At 41.7% G+C, this 16,445-nt stretch overlaps 1 protein-coding gene across 2 annotated transcripts in view; it reads left to right on the plus strand.

The window, feature by feature from the left end:
- Nucleotides 1-15,178, plus strand: part of NR4A3 (nuclear receptor subfamily 4 group A member 3) — a 40,895-nt gene extending 25,717 nt beyond the window's left edge. For both annotated transcript variants that reach the window (XM_019454357.2, XM_019454359.2), the window contains one exon: nucleotides 11,885-15,178. In XM_019454357.2, the coding sequence (XP_019309902.1) occupies nucleotides 11,885-12,132 (248 nt within the window). In that variant the 3' untranslated portion in view covers nucleotides 12,133-15,178. The remainder of the gene's footprint in view (nucleotides 1-11,884) is intronic.
- Nucleotides 15,179-16,445: the final 1,267 nt, after the last annotated feature.

The raw sequence follows: 16,445 nt of genomic DNA on the forward strand, positions 1-16,445 counted from the left end.
TTTTTCTCATGCATCAGGTGGGTTGTTCACATGCACCTTCTTGTGACATCTCCTGTCAATGACAGTGAGATGCGTCTGAGTGCCTTAAGAGGCTAGGCTGGTTCAGCAATTAATGCTTCATCTGAAGGCAAATAGAAGTAATTAGCACATGCTACGGTAAGACTCAGACACTACTTTGTTCCCTCAGTGTTCCAAGTGGAACCCCACTTCCTCCAGGTTTTTGGTCCTTCTTTTGATGGTGCCTACCAGAGATTTCTGAGGGAGCCATTAACAAAAACAGAAGCAAGGCCATCTTGAAGAGGATGAATTCCATTTAGAGGGCTTTCAAATGGCTTGTGGGAGCACCTGAGGAAAATAAGCATGTTCAAGGCACAAGTTTATTGCTCCCAGCAGGACTGGAGTGAAATTGGTTCAAAGGCTACCTTTGAACTAAGCTCTTCAGCTCAATTTCAAAACCATTCAGCTCTTCCTAGGACAGTTCAACATTCAAAACTAGAAAGTACAGAGTTTAGTTAATTAAAAAAAAAAAATACTAGAGCCAGCCTTGGCTTTCAGTAAACAAAACCAGTACATTGCCACATCTCTATGGAAATGACTGTTGAGTCTAGTTAATCAACAGGTGTTCACTGATCTCCGTGCTCTGCAGCGTGTCAGTGCGTTTTCAGAGATAGCACACATCCCTGGAGGAGACAGAATGCACAAACTAATGCATGTGGTACAGGGTGTTGTGGCATAGTAGGGATGGGGGAGTGGGCACAGAGTGCTGAGAGATAGAAGGTAGGAAGTGGTCTTCTCAAAACAGGTAATCTATTAAAAGCATGAATGGTCCTAAGGTGCCTGGGTAGCTCTGTCAGTTAAGCGTCCGACTTCAGCTCAGGTCATGATCTTGCAGTTGGTGAGTTCCAGCCCTGTGTCGGGTTCTGCGCTGACAGTTCAGAGCTTGGAGCCTGCTTCAGATTCTGTGTCTCCTTCTCTGTCTGCCCCTCTCCCACTCACGCTCTGTCTCTCTCTCTCAAAAATAAATAAACATTAAAAGCAGTGATGGTCCTTGATAAAGGCACAGGATATCTCCAGGGTAAAATGGAAGGACTGAGAATTCTAGAGATAAATAAAAATTCACTAAAGCCGTTGGAAATATGGCTATCATAAGTTTCAGGAAGGAAGTGACCAAAAAAAAAAAAAAAATAGCGTTCTGGGCAGTGAGGCTGGCATGAGAGCTAAGGGTGGAGCAAGGCAAGAAGAGCCCCTGACATCAGTGAGGAGGTCAGAGTTTATTTGGAGGACAATGGGGACCCATGGAAGATTTTGACCAAGGGAGAATCATAGCCAGGCTTGCGATTTAGAAAGAGCTACCTGGGTAGCTGAGTCGGCTAAGCATCCCACTCTTGGTGTCAGCTCAGGTCATGGTCTCATGGTTTGTGGGATCAAGCCCTACGTCGGGCTCTGCACTGACAGTGTGGAGCCTGCTTGGGATTCTCTCTCTCTTTCCCTCTCTCTCTGCTCCTACCTCACTGGTGCTCGCTCTCTCTCTTTCTCTCAAAATAATAATAATAATAATAATAATAATAATAATAATATTAATAAGCAAACATTTACAAAGAACTACCCTGACAGTTGGCTTTGAGCACAAATGAGAGGGAAGAGGCCAGTTCAGGTACAGGAGCTGTGGTTTAAGAGGAGAGCCACTGAGGCTTACACCTTTTGTTGTTGTTGGTTTACTCTTTAAGTAGAAATTAATAGATGACTCTGAGGCCAGGACATGTGGGTGCCAGACAGTCCCCTCCTGGAGATACTGGGCAGCTCAGTGTAGTGAATGCAGAGAAGGAATTGGGAGAAGGTGCTGCTAGTGCTGTCTCTGCGTCCAGTCCACTGTGTGTCCTGCGGCTATAGCCGCTCAGCCCGCTGCCCTTTCTGTGGGGATGTGCTCGGGGAGGAGGCAGTTTGGCACAGCAGACACAGCATGACGATGGGATCTGGCAACCCCAGGTTTGCATGTGGGGTCTTGCATTTAACAAGCGTGTGTTATTCAGTAACACGTTTCCTTTCTCTGAACTTCAGTCTTCCCGTCTGTGAAGTGGGGATGACAACAACTCTTCCATGAGGCAGCAGTATGGATTACAGGAAAGTAGCTTTGTGATGGAACCAGACCGGATTCAGAATAGGCACTGCATCCACCCACATTCCATCCTGGAGTGATGGTGACAGGGAGCCCCCAATATTAGGCACACGCCTGCCCCTTCCCCTTGGAAGCCCTAGGTAGTCGAAAATCAAACTCTGTGGCATGAGGAAGTGGGTGGTGGCTTTAGGAGGTATGAAGTTTGGTGACTATCTCAAGCATCCTTGGATGCTTGAGAGGCCCAAAGGATAACACTGGTATTGAAGAAATGAGATTGCACTTACCAAGCACTTGGGCACAGCAGGGCCACGTCCTTTATGGGATACTGCCCTCAGTCCCGCCCACCTGTGCAGAGTTGTTACAGGTGCTGCGGGTATAACCAAAAAGAAAAGTTAGCCCCTCTTGCCTCATTTCTGGACCTTGCAATACTTTGTGACTTGCTGGTTGGGAGAGTGTTTGAAATGTGTGAAAGCGTCAGGAAATGGCAGAAAAGGCAGTGCCTGGAAAACAGCAGTGTGCGTTGTTGCGGATATTAATTTCCATTTGAATATGGGCTCCCGTGAAATCCTCACTTCTGAATAAGACCCACTGATCGTACAGGGTGTTTGTGGAATACCAGTTGGACTATTGGCGTCAGGAAATTCATCCCAAAATAATTGTCTACCCCTAAACCACAGGGAAGAACTCTTGAAAAGGAAGCAGAATGTTAGAAGTTTTAACCAATCTCTTTTCCAGGAAAATTATTAAGAATCCGCGCAGTATTAGAAGTTTGCGCAAAAGTGGCTTTTCTTTTCTAATTCTTTTTTCTGCTTCTTCCACCTCTCTCTAGGCCCCCTTGTGATAAACTAGGTGGGGAGGTGGGGCAGGAAATGGTTTCTTTCAGATCGCTCTCATTCCCCACAGTTGTGGTTGTCAAACGTTTTTAAGTCCCCAGTTTTTCTGCCCTAACCGCCCTGTTTAACCGGTGCCCCATCCCTGACATGGGAACAACCTACAGGCTTTGCTTCTGATGGGGTATCTGTGAGGAGATGTCTAGTTATAGTTAATTATATTTAATAAATAAGAAGCTCCCCAAACATAAAGTTAGTGTGGAATCACCATTTTTATAAGTATCCATTCATTAAATAAATATTGAGGTCCTACTATGTGCCAGGCCTGGTGTCAGTTTCTTGGGATGCAAAGATAAGCCATGGATAGCCTACTAGGAAGTCCTATGTGATTTTCATGTCACGAACTTGATGTGCAGTGGTTAGTGCCCAGGTCCTTAAAATGGACAGATTCAGTGCAGGGTAAGGCCAGACTACTGCTCACACTTTTAGGGCAGAGAAAGGTTGAAGTGCTGGTCATGAATGACTTCCCAAGGAGGTAGCATGTAGCCATGGGAAGATAGAGAAGAAGGACATTCCAGACCAAGGGAACAGCATCGCAAGGGCTTGGCATGGAGCACTTGAGCACCTCTGGGGTAGAGCAAACACAGTGGCATTGCATCACATGTGTTAAATTGCACCTGTAATCTCAGTAGAAAGAAGAACCAAAGGAGTGCAGTCTATTATACTCGATGACTATGTATCCTGGAGTGAGCAGGAGGGAGAAGACATGAACACAGTGTGGGCCCTGGGCTCTCTACTTCTAGTGGTGAGAGCTGCACTGTAGGGAAATTTAGAAGATTTTCAGGGAAAAGATTGATTCCATGTGATATTTATCTTATGGCCTGGGATTATGATCTAGCCTCAGAGTACAATGCATTTCCCACATAATGAAAAGGGGGAAAAGATCGGAAAGGCCATTTTGGACCAGATGGTGGAGAGAATCTTGAGTGCCCAAATGCCGTCTTGCTAATCACTTCAACAAAAGGATGTTCTCCATAGCTTTCTTTTCCCTCTCAGGGCTTCTGTCAAGTGAGAAAATGACTTTTTTCTCTTATGCTTTATAATCTTTCTCCTGGTCTTGTTGGAACATGAACTCTAAGATTGAGGAGCAGAAAGGAAGGCTGAAGCAGGGGCAGAAAGCAACGAAACAGTGTCATAGGAGGACCGGGCAGGTGGCTGATCCTGCCACACCCTCCACCACCTGTCTTCCCAGAGCTCATTCTAAGTGGTTACCTGGTTACCCTGTGTTTATATCGTATATGGCCATCAGCTGCATTGCAAAGAAAACTAAGTGTACAACTTGGCAAGGCAATATCCTTTTTTTTAAAAAGGGGTGGGGGCAGTCTCAAGATTTGGAGATGGGAGATCTGAGTTCAAGTCTTCACTCTGCTACTTCCTAGCTGGGCAGTCTTGGGCTAAGTTGCTTACCCTCTCTGAATCTCAGTTTTCTCATTTTTCACAGAGATAATGTCTACTTGCAGGTTTCCTATAAAGATTAAGTGAGCTAATGTGTACTTTGCAGAGAAAAAAATATTAGCCAAACCTTCATTATTATTATCCTAAGTGTTATTTTCTTACCTCCAGGAAGAGCTAGCTATTCTCCTGAGAATCCAGAACAATTTCCTGCATCCCTATAATTGCATATACACATTATATTAAGTAACTTATTTGTGTCTCTTCTTTTCTAAATAGACTGTGCGTTTCTTTAAGGGCAGGGAGAGTCTTACTCATCTTTATAATTACTTTGGCATTTAAAGGCGTCTGGCACATGGCAAATATTGGTTAAATGAATGGGTTAATTGTGAATTTCAGAAAGTCTCCCAAATTAGGAAAATTAATTATTTTTAGCCTACTACTTTGTTATTAGAAAATAGTCTGAATTCCTGAGGACTACCTTATTTCAATTCAGATTAATTCAGTATTATTTATTGAGCATCTGCTCTGCGCCAGCCACACAAATCCCTCCTCCTCAAAGAGTTTGTGGTGTCGTTAGGGAGACAGACACATACTCTAATAAACCAAAGACAGGCAGAGTGGAAAGCACTATTACAGCCTCAGCACAGACTGCTGACCAACCTGTGGCTTCCTGATCAGTGTGGGCTCGGTGTCTCTGGGGACCGCCCAGCAGTGAAGGATGTTACGTATGCAATAAGAGGTAGCAGTGAGATGACTTCCCCAAGAAAGAAGGAGAGCTCAGAGCAGGAAGGTCCTGTTTGTTTGTTGGGGTTCGTTTTCCCCTTCAGCTGGAACTATCTCACTGTGGTCTCCATGCTGGCCTGTGCCCTGAGACCTGCTCAAAAGAAGAAGGATTTGCTTTTCCTTATTGGGTGTCCTCATCCCCTGTCCTCATACCCTGCTGCTTGACATGAGGAAGAGAATTTCTTTTTTGTATGGGTCCAAGAGGCAGAACTGGGCCCTGTAAAATTCAGCTCAGTATAAGAAAAGCTTGATCCAGGAGCAAGCAGCACTGGGGAGTTAGGTTTACAAACAGAGGCTAGACAACCACTGGTTGCAGACTGGCCCGGGCATCTCATGGGGACCAGAATTGACTAGAGCAGAGTTTCCCTAACTTTCACGTGCATGAAATCACTAAGCATCTTGTTAAACTGCACGTTCTGATTACGGAGGTCCAGGGTAAGGCCCAAGATTCTGCATTTTGATGTTGATGCTGCTGGAGGAGGGACCACACTGTGTAGCAAGGGACAATGAAATCTATTGGTAATTAGGATTCCGTGAAATTAAGAATAGCCATCGTTTTAAAATACCCAGTGCCAGGCACCGTGCCAAGGGTTTTACATGTGCTCTTTTGTTTGTTTAGTAAGGAGATTTGGAAGGACCTGGGATGGATTACAGCAGAGATGGGAAGCAGAGGGACCAGCAAGGAGCTATTGAAATGATGAAGGTGACAGATAGGGAAGACCTAGCCCAGAGGCTGCAAGCTGGAGAGGAGGAGCTAGATGAGAGGAACATCACCGAGATAATAACCTAAGTTCTTCGATGGATTAACTAGGACGGCTGGGGGGAAGCAATCATTAGAGATGGTTATGGGAGTGATGGGGAGGACTGTGAAATCATTAAAAGGCAAACTCAGAGCAGTGCCTGATTGGAAGGGACATTAATGAGTTGAGTCTTAGACATAGGGGATACTTGCTAATATTTGTTACTTACTGTATGCTGGCATTGGCCCAAATACTTCACATGTATCAATTCATTTACTTCTCACCACAACCCACGAGGCAGGTACCATTATTAGCCATATTTTACTGATGGGTCAACAGTCATCAGGCTCATGAGTGGTAGATGGTACATCCAGGAAATCTGGCTCTTAAGCTTCTAATACAAGAGGTTTTAGAGTTGTGAAGTTCTTTACCATTGGGTGCTGCTTATGCCCTACTTGTATATTTATTCTGAGCAACCTACATGTTTAGTATTCAGTGAATCGTATTTTACAGATCATGGTTCCTCCATGCACATATTCATTCAACAGACATTTATTGGGTGTCTCCTAAGTAGTAAGCTTGGTGCTGTAGGTATAATGGTGAGCAAACACAGTCCATGCCTCCATGGAGATTATATTTAATGGAGGAGGCAGGCAAGAGTCAGACCAATGTCTGATTTCAACCTGTCATATCCTTCAAAGGGGAAAAGTAGAATGCCATAGGAGAACATGGTCTAAACTGGGAGTAAAAAGGAATGTTCCCTTGAAGAAATATTTGATCTGCAATCTAAAAGATGGGTGGCTCAGTCAGGTAAGCATCCACCTCTGGAGTCTCACATTGGACTCCACGCTGAGCATGGAGGCTGCTTAAGAAATAAAGGATGAATAGGTCTTAACTAGGCAAAAAGGGGAAAACATGAGCACAGACCTAAATACCTCTATCATTTCAGTCAATCTCTCCCTTTCTCTCTCCCCCTTCCCTCTCTCCCATTCCTTCACTTTCCCCTCTCCCTTCCTCCTCTCTCTCCTCTTCCAATTGCCTCTGTTTCCTCTCTCTGCAGAGATGTCTATGGCATGGGCAGCTAAAATTGCATGGGAATCCAACAGTTTCTTTAGATACTAATACCACACAGATCAGGAGTATATGATCTGTTGTCTGTCTGTTTTAGTCACTGCTCTACCCCAATGGCTATAACATTGCTAGGCACGGAATAAGCACCTAATACGTATTTGTTGAAAGACGTAATTCATTAATTAGTTCATTAGGTACACAGAAAGTAGGAAGGAGTTTCAGGGGGGCTGAGCTCACCTCAGGATGAGGAAGAACATTCTAATATGATGTTCAAAGCATCCTGGTATAGTAGAAACATCTGGACTTGGAACAAAAGAAATTAGCCATTTGCTAGTTTTGACTGTAAGTAAGTCATGAAACTCTCTGAGCCTCAGCCTTCTTAACTATGAAATAAAGATCATCTTTGTCCTGCCTGATTCACAAGGATGCTGAGAGGTGTGATAAAATAATCTAAGTAAAAGAGGATAATATAAAGTGCTACTAAGTTTAGTTTTATTACCCAGCTGGTTCTGGGCACTCTCTTTGTGATCTCTTGTGGTGGGGATTCTTGTCTTAGGTGGGAGTGTGATCTAAATGATTCAAATCCTTTCCAACTCATATGTACTATGACTGTAACATGTAAATCTATTAGTTAACCATTTCTGTAAGATGCAGTTTAAAGCTTTGAATGCATAAAGGTGAGTTAAAATACTGGAGTATTGGATAAAAATGATGTAGATCAAAAAGCAAGAAGTGCTGAAGACCCTGTTTTGTTTAATGGGGACAAAGATCTTACACTAAGATGCATGTGATTCTCTAGGAAGGGGGAAGTCCAAATGTCCAGTCTCCCCCCGGATTGAAGTCTCTGTTTATTAGCGCTGCAGCCATGTTTACCAAGCTGCAAAAAGAAAGAAGGTCCCTTAAACTAAAATGTCAGTTATTGGGGTTTTAAGGAATTTCAGATTACCAGGAAGGTCCCAGACACCTAGTGACTCCCTAGTGATTTGAAAATTTGCTTGCTGCTGGCAGTAGTTTGCATGGAGACCGAATTTTATCTCAGCCCTTTTGAAAAAGTAAAGAAGCCACAAATCCAGTAGCTGTTCAAAACAACAAAGAAGGTGCCTTTGGCTTCTAACAGGAGTGTCTCTGAATTCCTCAAGGAATTCCAGGCCTAGGGTTGATCCAGCTGGCAGGGAGGTATCGATCTCCACTTGAGTTCACTGAATAAATAATGGTTGCCATAGTTATTGAGCAGCCACAACTGGTTGGAGAGCAGGGAAAACTCTGAGGCTCCTTCTGTGAGTTTGGCCATAAGAAAGTCTGGTTATAAGTTTCCATAATCAACCCCCTCCCAAAATCCAGCCAACACCTTGCTCCATTCCTTTATCCTAAAAATGAATATGGGATCTTGAATATAATTCAAGACATGGGGCACTGAAAGGAAGGGGAAGTTCACATCAACGGATTGGTATTTTATTCTGGGAATAGTGTCCCTCCCTGGGTTATGAACCTAATTTGATATAGCTCAGTATTGATAGAATTTACTATCAGCACGATGACTGTTTGATCATGTTACAGCCACTAGAGCCACCAAATCGCAGATTGTTCTGTGTTAACACTGTTTCAAACGTAAATGCCACTAACTTGGAAATTTTAAAAGAAAGGAAAGGAGTTATCTGATAATCTCATAAATATTCTCACTATTTTGTTTCCTTTCACCCTTCTCTATATGCAGAAATAACTTCCACTTAGATGTCATTGCAGCTTAGATACCATTTTATATTCTATTTTTTCTTTAGTGTGATATTCTGTATTTGTCCACGTTGCTTCATAATCTTCATATTTGTCCTTTCTGGTGTCTACAGAATCTCCCATTACGTGCATATACCATTTTTTTTACTTAACAATATCCCTATTCTTCTACCCCTTACCTTTTTCCAGTTTTTTTTTTTTTTAATAGATACTGCTACCCCAAACGTCTTCATGCATACAGTTTCATTCTTCTGAATTTTTCCTTCAGATAAATTCCCAGGAGTGGGATTACTTGGTCAGAGGCTATGCACATCTTATACCTTTTGAAGTTTGTTGCCAATCTTGCAGCTTGCCTTTTCACTTTTGGAGGGAAAATAAAACTTTAGGCAGAACACCATTGCAGGAAGAGTTTCTCTTCAAGTTCACTCCCGGGTGCATCTTTTGAGACTAAGCAAAGGGACTATGTGTATGTAGTAAAGATAAAAGTAGAGGACAGGTTTGCACCTGGGCTGATTAGCTAACAGTTTGCAATCATGCACTGCAAACCTTGAGAAGTAGGGAACTTTACTGCCTTTTGTCTGACCCTGTGGTTGCCAACCACTTGCCACATGTCACGCAGCATCGTAGGTGCTGACGGTACCACGCATGGAGCACCCTGCAGTTGGCAGAGCACTTTCGGGTTTCATCATCTCAGTTAAGCCTCACAATGACCCACGGAAGTAGGTTTTATTATAATGGCACTTCTTCTTTTAATTTATTGTGTAATATTTAAGACACACGGAAAAGGGGGAGCCTGGCTGGCTCAGTAGGTAGAATGTGCAACTCTTGATCTCCGGGTTGAGTTCCAGCCCTGCGTTAGGTGTAGAGATTCTTTAAAAGTGAAATCATAGAGGCACCTGGGTGGCTTAGTCAAGAGCGTCCAACTCTTGATTTTGGCTCAGGTCATGATCCCAGGGTTGTGGGATCCCAGTGCTGAGTGTGGAGCACTGAGCATCAAGTGTGATTGATTCTCTCTCTCCCTCTGCCCCTCTCCCCCATTTGCATGCACACACACACACTCTCCGTCTCCAAAATAATAATTTTAAAAATTTTTTCAGTAAAAATAAAAATCTTAAAAAAAAAGACACACAGAAAGGAATGAAGGATAGAATCAAGACTTGTGTGTCTACCGCCCTGTAATCCCCATTCTCCTAGAAGGACATTGAGCTTCAAAGAGATTAGGTCACATGGCTAGTAAGTAACAAAACCAAAACCAGAATCCAGATCTGTCTGACTGCACGCCCAGTGCCCTTTTCTCTATATTATGATGCACTGAGATGAGATGCCTACAAGTCACAATCCAACTGAGATGCCAACCAGCAATTTTCATGGTTGTACTTTAATATAATTACAACCATCAGGCTGGAAGGGACCTGAGAGGTCATTAAATTCAACCTCCTCCTTTTAAGATAAGCCTTGGAGAGAGAGGAGCTCACCCAAGTTGTACACAACTAGCCAACCTAAGGCCAACCTAAGGAAGAATGCAGATCTTCTGGCCCCTGGGCCTCCTTTGATTTAGAGCAAGAGAAGAAAACATTGCTGGACATTGCTTCTTTTTGCTGATTGGCTTTTGTTTTAAGGAAATAATTTCCCCAACAAAAATATCCCCAACTGAGGATTAAGAGTAACTTCTTATCTTCTGAGCATTGAGTAATGTGTAGAAATGTTGAATCACTGAACATTTCTGTACACCTGAAACTAATATAATGCTATACCTTAATTATACTGGAACTATATCCCCAACTGAAAAAATAAACCTAGGAAAAATTAGACAGTGTTGCCTGATTTCCCATTGGAAGGATGCCTTCCATCTCACAAGAATTATTGTTTTACATGTAAATATACTTAGAGATACAAGCCCTGACTGAGATAACTGGGGCCAAGCCCTTCTCTCAGGAAAGAGGCTCTGGTATCTAAATGCTGAGGGAGAGCAAAGTGATTTGTACTGGATGGCAGGCTCCTTTCTGATTAGAGATGCAACATTGTTCTGGGGCAAGAGGACAAAATCTGCCTCAGAAAACTGAGTTCAGATCAGTTTAGCAGTTAAGGTTTATCACTTAACCTTAAAATAAATTAGGGGATCATAATATTCAACATGGGGATCATTTTATGTATTGTTTTATAAAATATGAGATACTGGTGTTCATGTATTGCTACATTGTAGAATGCCACAGTGCCTGTTTCTGGGCCTTTTCCCTTCTCTTTGACTTTTCCATCTCCACAGCAGGAAGACATGTGTATTTTGTACAGAGTGCCTGGTGTAGGTCAATAGGTGTTTCAAAGGGGGGGGGGGGTGCAAAAAAAACAAAGAAAAGAAAAGCTGGATTCTTCTCAGTGCTGGTTAGCATGAAAGCATGTGCATGAAAACATGAAGAATGTGCTTTATGCTGGGTCTTGGGGGGTAGCCCTTGCATTAGCAAATGGAACTGACCGAGCCCCTTTCCCCATCTGTCAAGATGAGAACATTAATTCATTTGTCTGGACGTGTTTCTTTGTCACTCTAAAGAGTTGCTTCCTGACAAGGCTTTCGTATGTATGCAAAATAATAACCACTCTGTCGTTCACTCAGTGTGACTATGTGCCAGGAACTGTGTGCTTCACCTAAGTGGGTCCTCCCAGAAACCCGAAATTAGGGACGATTATTATCTTCATCTCATAAGGACACTGGGGCTTAAAAATCAAGAGGCTAACTCAGGGGCACACAGTGAAGAAGTGGCAGGACTAGGATGCAAACCCTGGTGCCATTGGAGTCCAAAGGCCACGAGTTCCCTCCAAGAGGGAGGCGCTTGCATTGTAACATGCCATCCCAACTGCAGGAACAAGACGTGGGCTTCCATTAGGGATTCAAAGCCTCTTAAGATGTGACTGCCTCCTGGGGCGCCTGGGCGGCTCAGTCAGTTAAGTGTCCGACCCTCGACTTCGGCTTAGGCCGTGATCTCACAGTTCGGTTTGTGAGTTTGAGCCCCACACTGGGCTACGGAGCCTGCTTGGGATTCTTTCTGGTCCTCCGCTGCTCGTGCGTGTTCTCTGTAGACAAACAAACTTTAAAAAGATTTTTTTTTTTTTAAATAAAAGATGTAACTGCCTTCCAAACTTGCCCCTTTTCCATTGCTCTGCAGAACGACATGGGTTAAAAGAACCAAAGAGAGTAGAGGAGCTATGCAACAAGATCACAAGCAGCTTGAAAGACCACCAGAGTAAAGGACAGGCTGTGGAGCCCAGCGAGCCCAAGGTCCTGGGCGCTCTGGTAGAACTGAGAAAGATCTGTACCCTGGGCCTCCAGCGCATCTTCTACCTGAAGCTGGAAGACTTGGTGTCTCCACCTTCCATCATCGACAAGCTCTTCCTGGACACCCTGCCTTTCTGAACAGGAGCAGCCTGAGGGGGGAGCCTCCTCATTGGCTAGTGCCTCCGACTTGCTAAGCAGCAGAGGATTTGGGTCTGGACACCTACCATTTTCTGTCCTTGCTTAAGAGAAAAAAAAAAAAAAGCAGCTCCTGTAGAAAAGACTTTTTTTTTTTTTTTTCTGGCACTTTTCCTTACAACCTAAAGCCAGAAAACTTGCAGAGTATTGTGTTGGGGTTGTGTTTTATATTTAGGCTTTGGGGTTGGTGCGGGAGGGGAGGGTATAGTTCATGAGGGTTTTCTAAGAAATTGCTAACAAAGCACTTTTGGACGATGCTATCCCAGCAGGAAAAAAAAAAAAAAAAAGGATAATATAACTGTTTTAAAACTCTTTCTGGGGAATACAATTATAGTTGCTTTGTATTTAAAAACAAGAACAGCCGATGGTTGTTCGCCAGAGTAGGATGTGTCTTGAGGTTGATCTTTAGAATACACTTCCTGTGTCAAGGGTATGTATGTGGTGCAAACAAGGCAGAAATTCTCTCTTCTTACTTTCTTTCTTCCTTTATTTTATTTTAACAAATGGTGAAAGATGAGGATTACCTATAAATCAGACATAGCAAAACAATAATGGCAGTTCGCTTCCATATACAAGTGCAATTTTTAAAGTGCTGTCTTACTAAGTCTTGTTTATTAACTCTCCTTTATTTTATATGGAAATAAAAAGGAAGTAGTCATGCTGGCAAGTGACACATGTTAATTTTCCTAGCAGAGGCTTTGTCCACCTGCCCTATAGAACCCTTCTGAGGTATGGTCCGTCCAAGATTTTAGGCGATTCTTAATGGATCCAGATCTCTGCCCTAACTGTCCAGCTGTCCCAAAGGGGGCTCAGATTATAAAATGGATTGCATACAACTGAGTTGGTTGTGCTCTATCAACCCACACACAGTTCCCTAAACTTGTTCCAGTTGATAGCAACTAGCTGACACATTCGTTCAGAAGCCCCAGGAGCATTCAGTGAGTCTCACATGTCTGATCCGTAAATAAGAACATACAAATAAGTAGGAACTGATCATACAGGGTAAACATCAGAGGTAATAAGATTTTTTAAACATATATAATTTAATTTTTGTTACTGGTTACAGAGACAATTTTGGAGAGCAAGTGAGTCTTATTTTAAAAAAAATTATAGTATGAATGTGACTACTAGACAGGATTAGTGGGCTGCGTTTCAACATTCCGTGTTCGTACTCCCTTTTGTATGTTTATACTGTCAATGCCATATTACTACGAGATAATTTGTTGCATAGTGTCCTTATTTGTATAAACATTTGTATGCACGTTATATTGTAATAGCTTTGCCTGTATTTATTGCAAGACCACCAGCTCCTGGAAACTGAGTTAGAGTACTTAAATGGGGTGTTCACAGCGACTTGGATACACCTATTAGAAATTAAATAAACAAATATATATATAAATATAGCAGGTTACATATATATATTTATAATGTGTCTTTTTATTAACCATTTGTACAATAAATGTTACTTCCCATGCAGTTATTTTATGGTTCATTTGCAGTGACTTTTAAGGCAGTACTGTTTAGCACTTTGATATTAAAATTTTGCTTATGTTTTGCTAAATTCGAATAATGTTTGAAGATTTTTAGGTCGAAAAGTCTTTATATTATATACTCTGTATCAAGTCAAAATATCTTTGGCCATTTTGCTAAGAAACAAACTTTGAATGTCAAACTGATGTCACAGTAGTTTTTGTTAGCTTTAAATCATTTTGCTTTAGTCTTTTTAAAGAAGAAAGAACAGAACTATGCTGTTTATATTGTCATTAAATTATACAATCAAACAAATGCCAAATGAATTGCCTAATTGCTGCAAAGGATAACCCAGATAGCAAAGCATATATGGTTTTTTTTTCCAACAGTCATTCTGATATTTGATCATGTATTATGTTTGTGTGAGCTTTTATAAAAGATTATTATTTTTATACCCAGGTGGTGGGGTCTGCAATGTTAGGATCTTGGAATATTAGACTTGGCAGGGGCCTGACTTGTTGACTGGTCCCCCACCCCTCTGAAACTCATACAGGAGAAAACGGGGGCCCAGCGAAGAGTAAAGATTACCCAAGATCCAACAGGCTGGTTGGACCAGAACCAAGACTAGGACCTGGTTCTCTTTTCCATAGTGTTTTTACTCAACTTACTACATCTATAGGAAAATAGGCTTTTAAAAATAACCACGACCATTTACATTTTACCTGATGACCATGAGGAAAGTAGTACTTTTGCATTAATTTTTTGAGCTTATATGCAAACATAATAAACATTATTAAATATCAGGAAAGCTAACATTTCATACAAGGTAGCTTCAGATCAAATTCAAATTGAATTTGAATAAATTAGAAATGCTGTGCATACATAACCCTTTTGTGCACCATTGGTATTGGAAAGTTAATCCTTGTTTTTTGTCATATCCATAGGAGAAAAACAAAACAAACAGAAAAACCAGAGCCCTGGAGAAATGCTGTTACTTTTTATTTTTACACCCATCAGATTTAAGGAAAAGACTTTTTAGCCGTAATATTGATTGGTTGAAATGAATGAAGGTTTTTAGTTATAGGTCTAGACGCTAGTGCTGAAAATAATGGTTATAGCCAGTGTTCTTCCGTCTTCCATAGTTGTAATAACTATGAGAGCTTCCCACATAATCCATCAATTCAACTCCCTTTTTTTGTCTTGATGTTGACACACAAGTTCATACAGAGTGGATGACCAAACTAGCTCAGAAGAGGACAGCAAGAATTAAAGCAGGTGATTCTTCCTTGTGGGAGAGCTCTCTCAGTGTGAACACGCCTTCTGTGGGCAGAAATCAGGAATCCACCAGCTGTTAATGGAGAGTGCCTTGCCTTTCATTTCAGACAGCAGAGTTTTCCAAAGTTTCTCTGCTCTTCTAACAGCATTGCTCTTTAGTGTGTGTTAACCTGTGGTTTGAAAGAAATGCTCTTGTACATTAACAATGTAAATTTAAATGATTAAACTACATTTTATCAATGGCTACCGGTGTGTTGAATAAGCATGCTTCATTGAACAGTATTCTCTTAATCATTTTTAGAATAGTATTTGCTGTGAACTCTTAAACACATCCCAAAATAGATTTTTTTAAAAGGCTTACTAATGCTGAAAAATTAATAGGCATTCTGAATTGGAAATATATTAAACCTCACTGATTGGGAAGGACATTCTGAATTCAATAACCATTTATTGACTGCTTCCTGTGGGCAAAGCACTGCTGTGTGCTTTGAGGAGATACAAACATGCACAATTTTTGTATTGTGCTATTTTCTTTCAACTATATATAACTGTGTGTATATTAAATGGAGCTAATAATTTATTGCCTAAAAGTATTCTTTAGGGGTATAAAGGATTTATTTCTCTATCAAGATGATGGATACTAATTGTTTGTGAACCAGAATTTATAACAATCAGGATTAGAGTTCTCCAGGGTTGATCAGAACTCTCTGCCTTTTTGCTGACGTCATTACTGCTATATTGCCTAGAAACCCCTCACTGTGGGCATTTCCAATGCAACTTTCATTCATCTCTGCCCCAAACATCATATATTCTGAGTTAGTGCAAATATATATTTTTTGTGGGCATTGATGGCTCAAAAAAAGAAATATAGAGCTCTCCCAGTCTACTAAATCAGTTCATGCACAGAGTATTTTGCGTGACATCTAAGTGCCATGTTTAGCCCAGGGCCAAACCCTTCTTCCTGCTTCTAAGAAGTACCTTCAGTACCTTCATTTCTTCAACTATACAGTATGATTACTAAGAAAAGAATGAGAGAGTTGGTAGAGCTCCATCTTGCATATGACTTTAAATATAGGTGCTCAGCCACAGGGGAAAAAGAGTTCATCTTCTTCTCTGGGGACTCCAGAGGCAAAAGTCCGGTTTGAATGGGAAGGGAGGTGGGAAATCCAGGGCTAAATAAGGGGGATGTGCTTGTAGTTGAAATTTCCACAAGTTAAATCCACAAAGACAACACAAGAAGCTAATTGCTGACTTTTCTTAACTGGGGTGAACTACACATAAAACTTACATTCTTAAACATTTTAAAGTGCACAGTTCAGGGATGTTAAGGACATTCACACTGTTATTTAACCAATCTCCAGAGCTCTTTTCATCTTACAAAACTGAAACTCTATACCCCTTAAACAATAGCTCCCCATTCACTCCTTCTGCAGCCCTGGTAACCACCATTCTTTCTGTCTCTATGAATTTGACTACTATAGGAGCCGCATGTGAGTGAAATCATACAGTAT

The sequence above is a fragment of the Panthera pardus genome, unplaced genomic scaffold, assembly GCF_024362965.1.
Source record: "Panthera pardus isolate Hobbes unplaced genomic scaffold, ASM2436296v1 HiC_scaffold_20, whole genome shotgun sequence".
NCBI classification, from domain to species: Eukaryota; Metazoa; Chordata; class Mammalia; order Carnivora; family Felidae; genus Panthera; species Panthera pardus.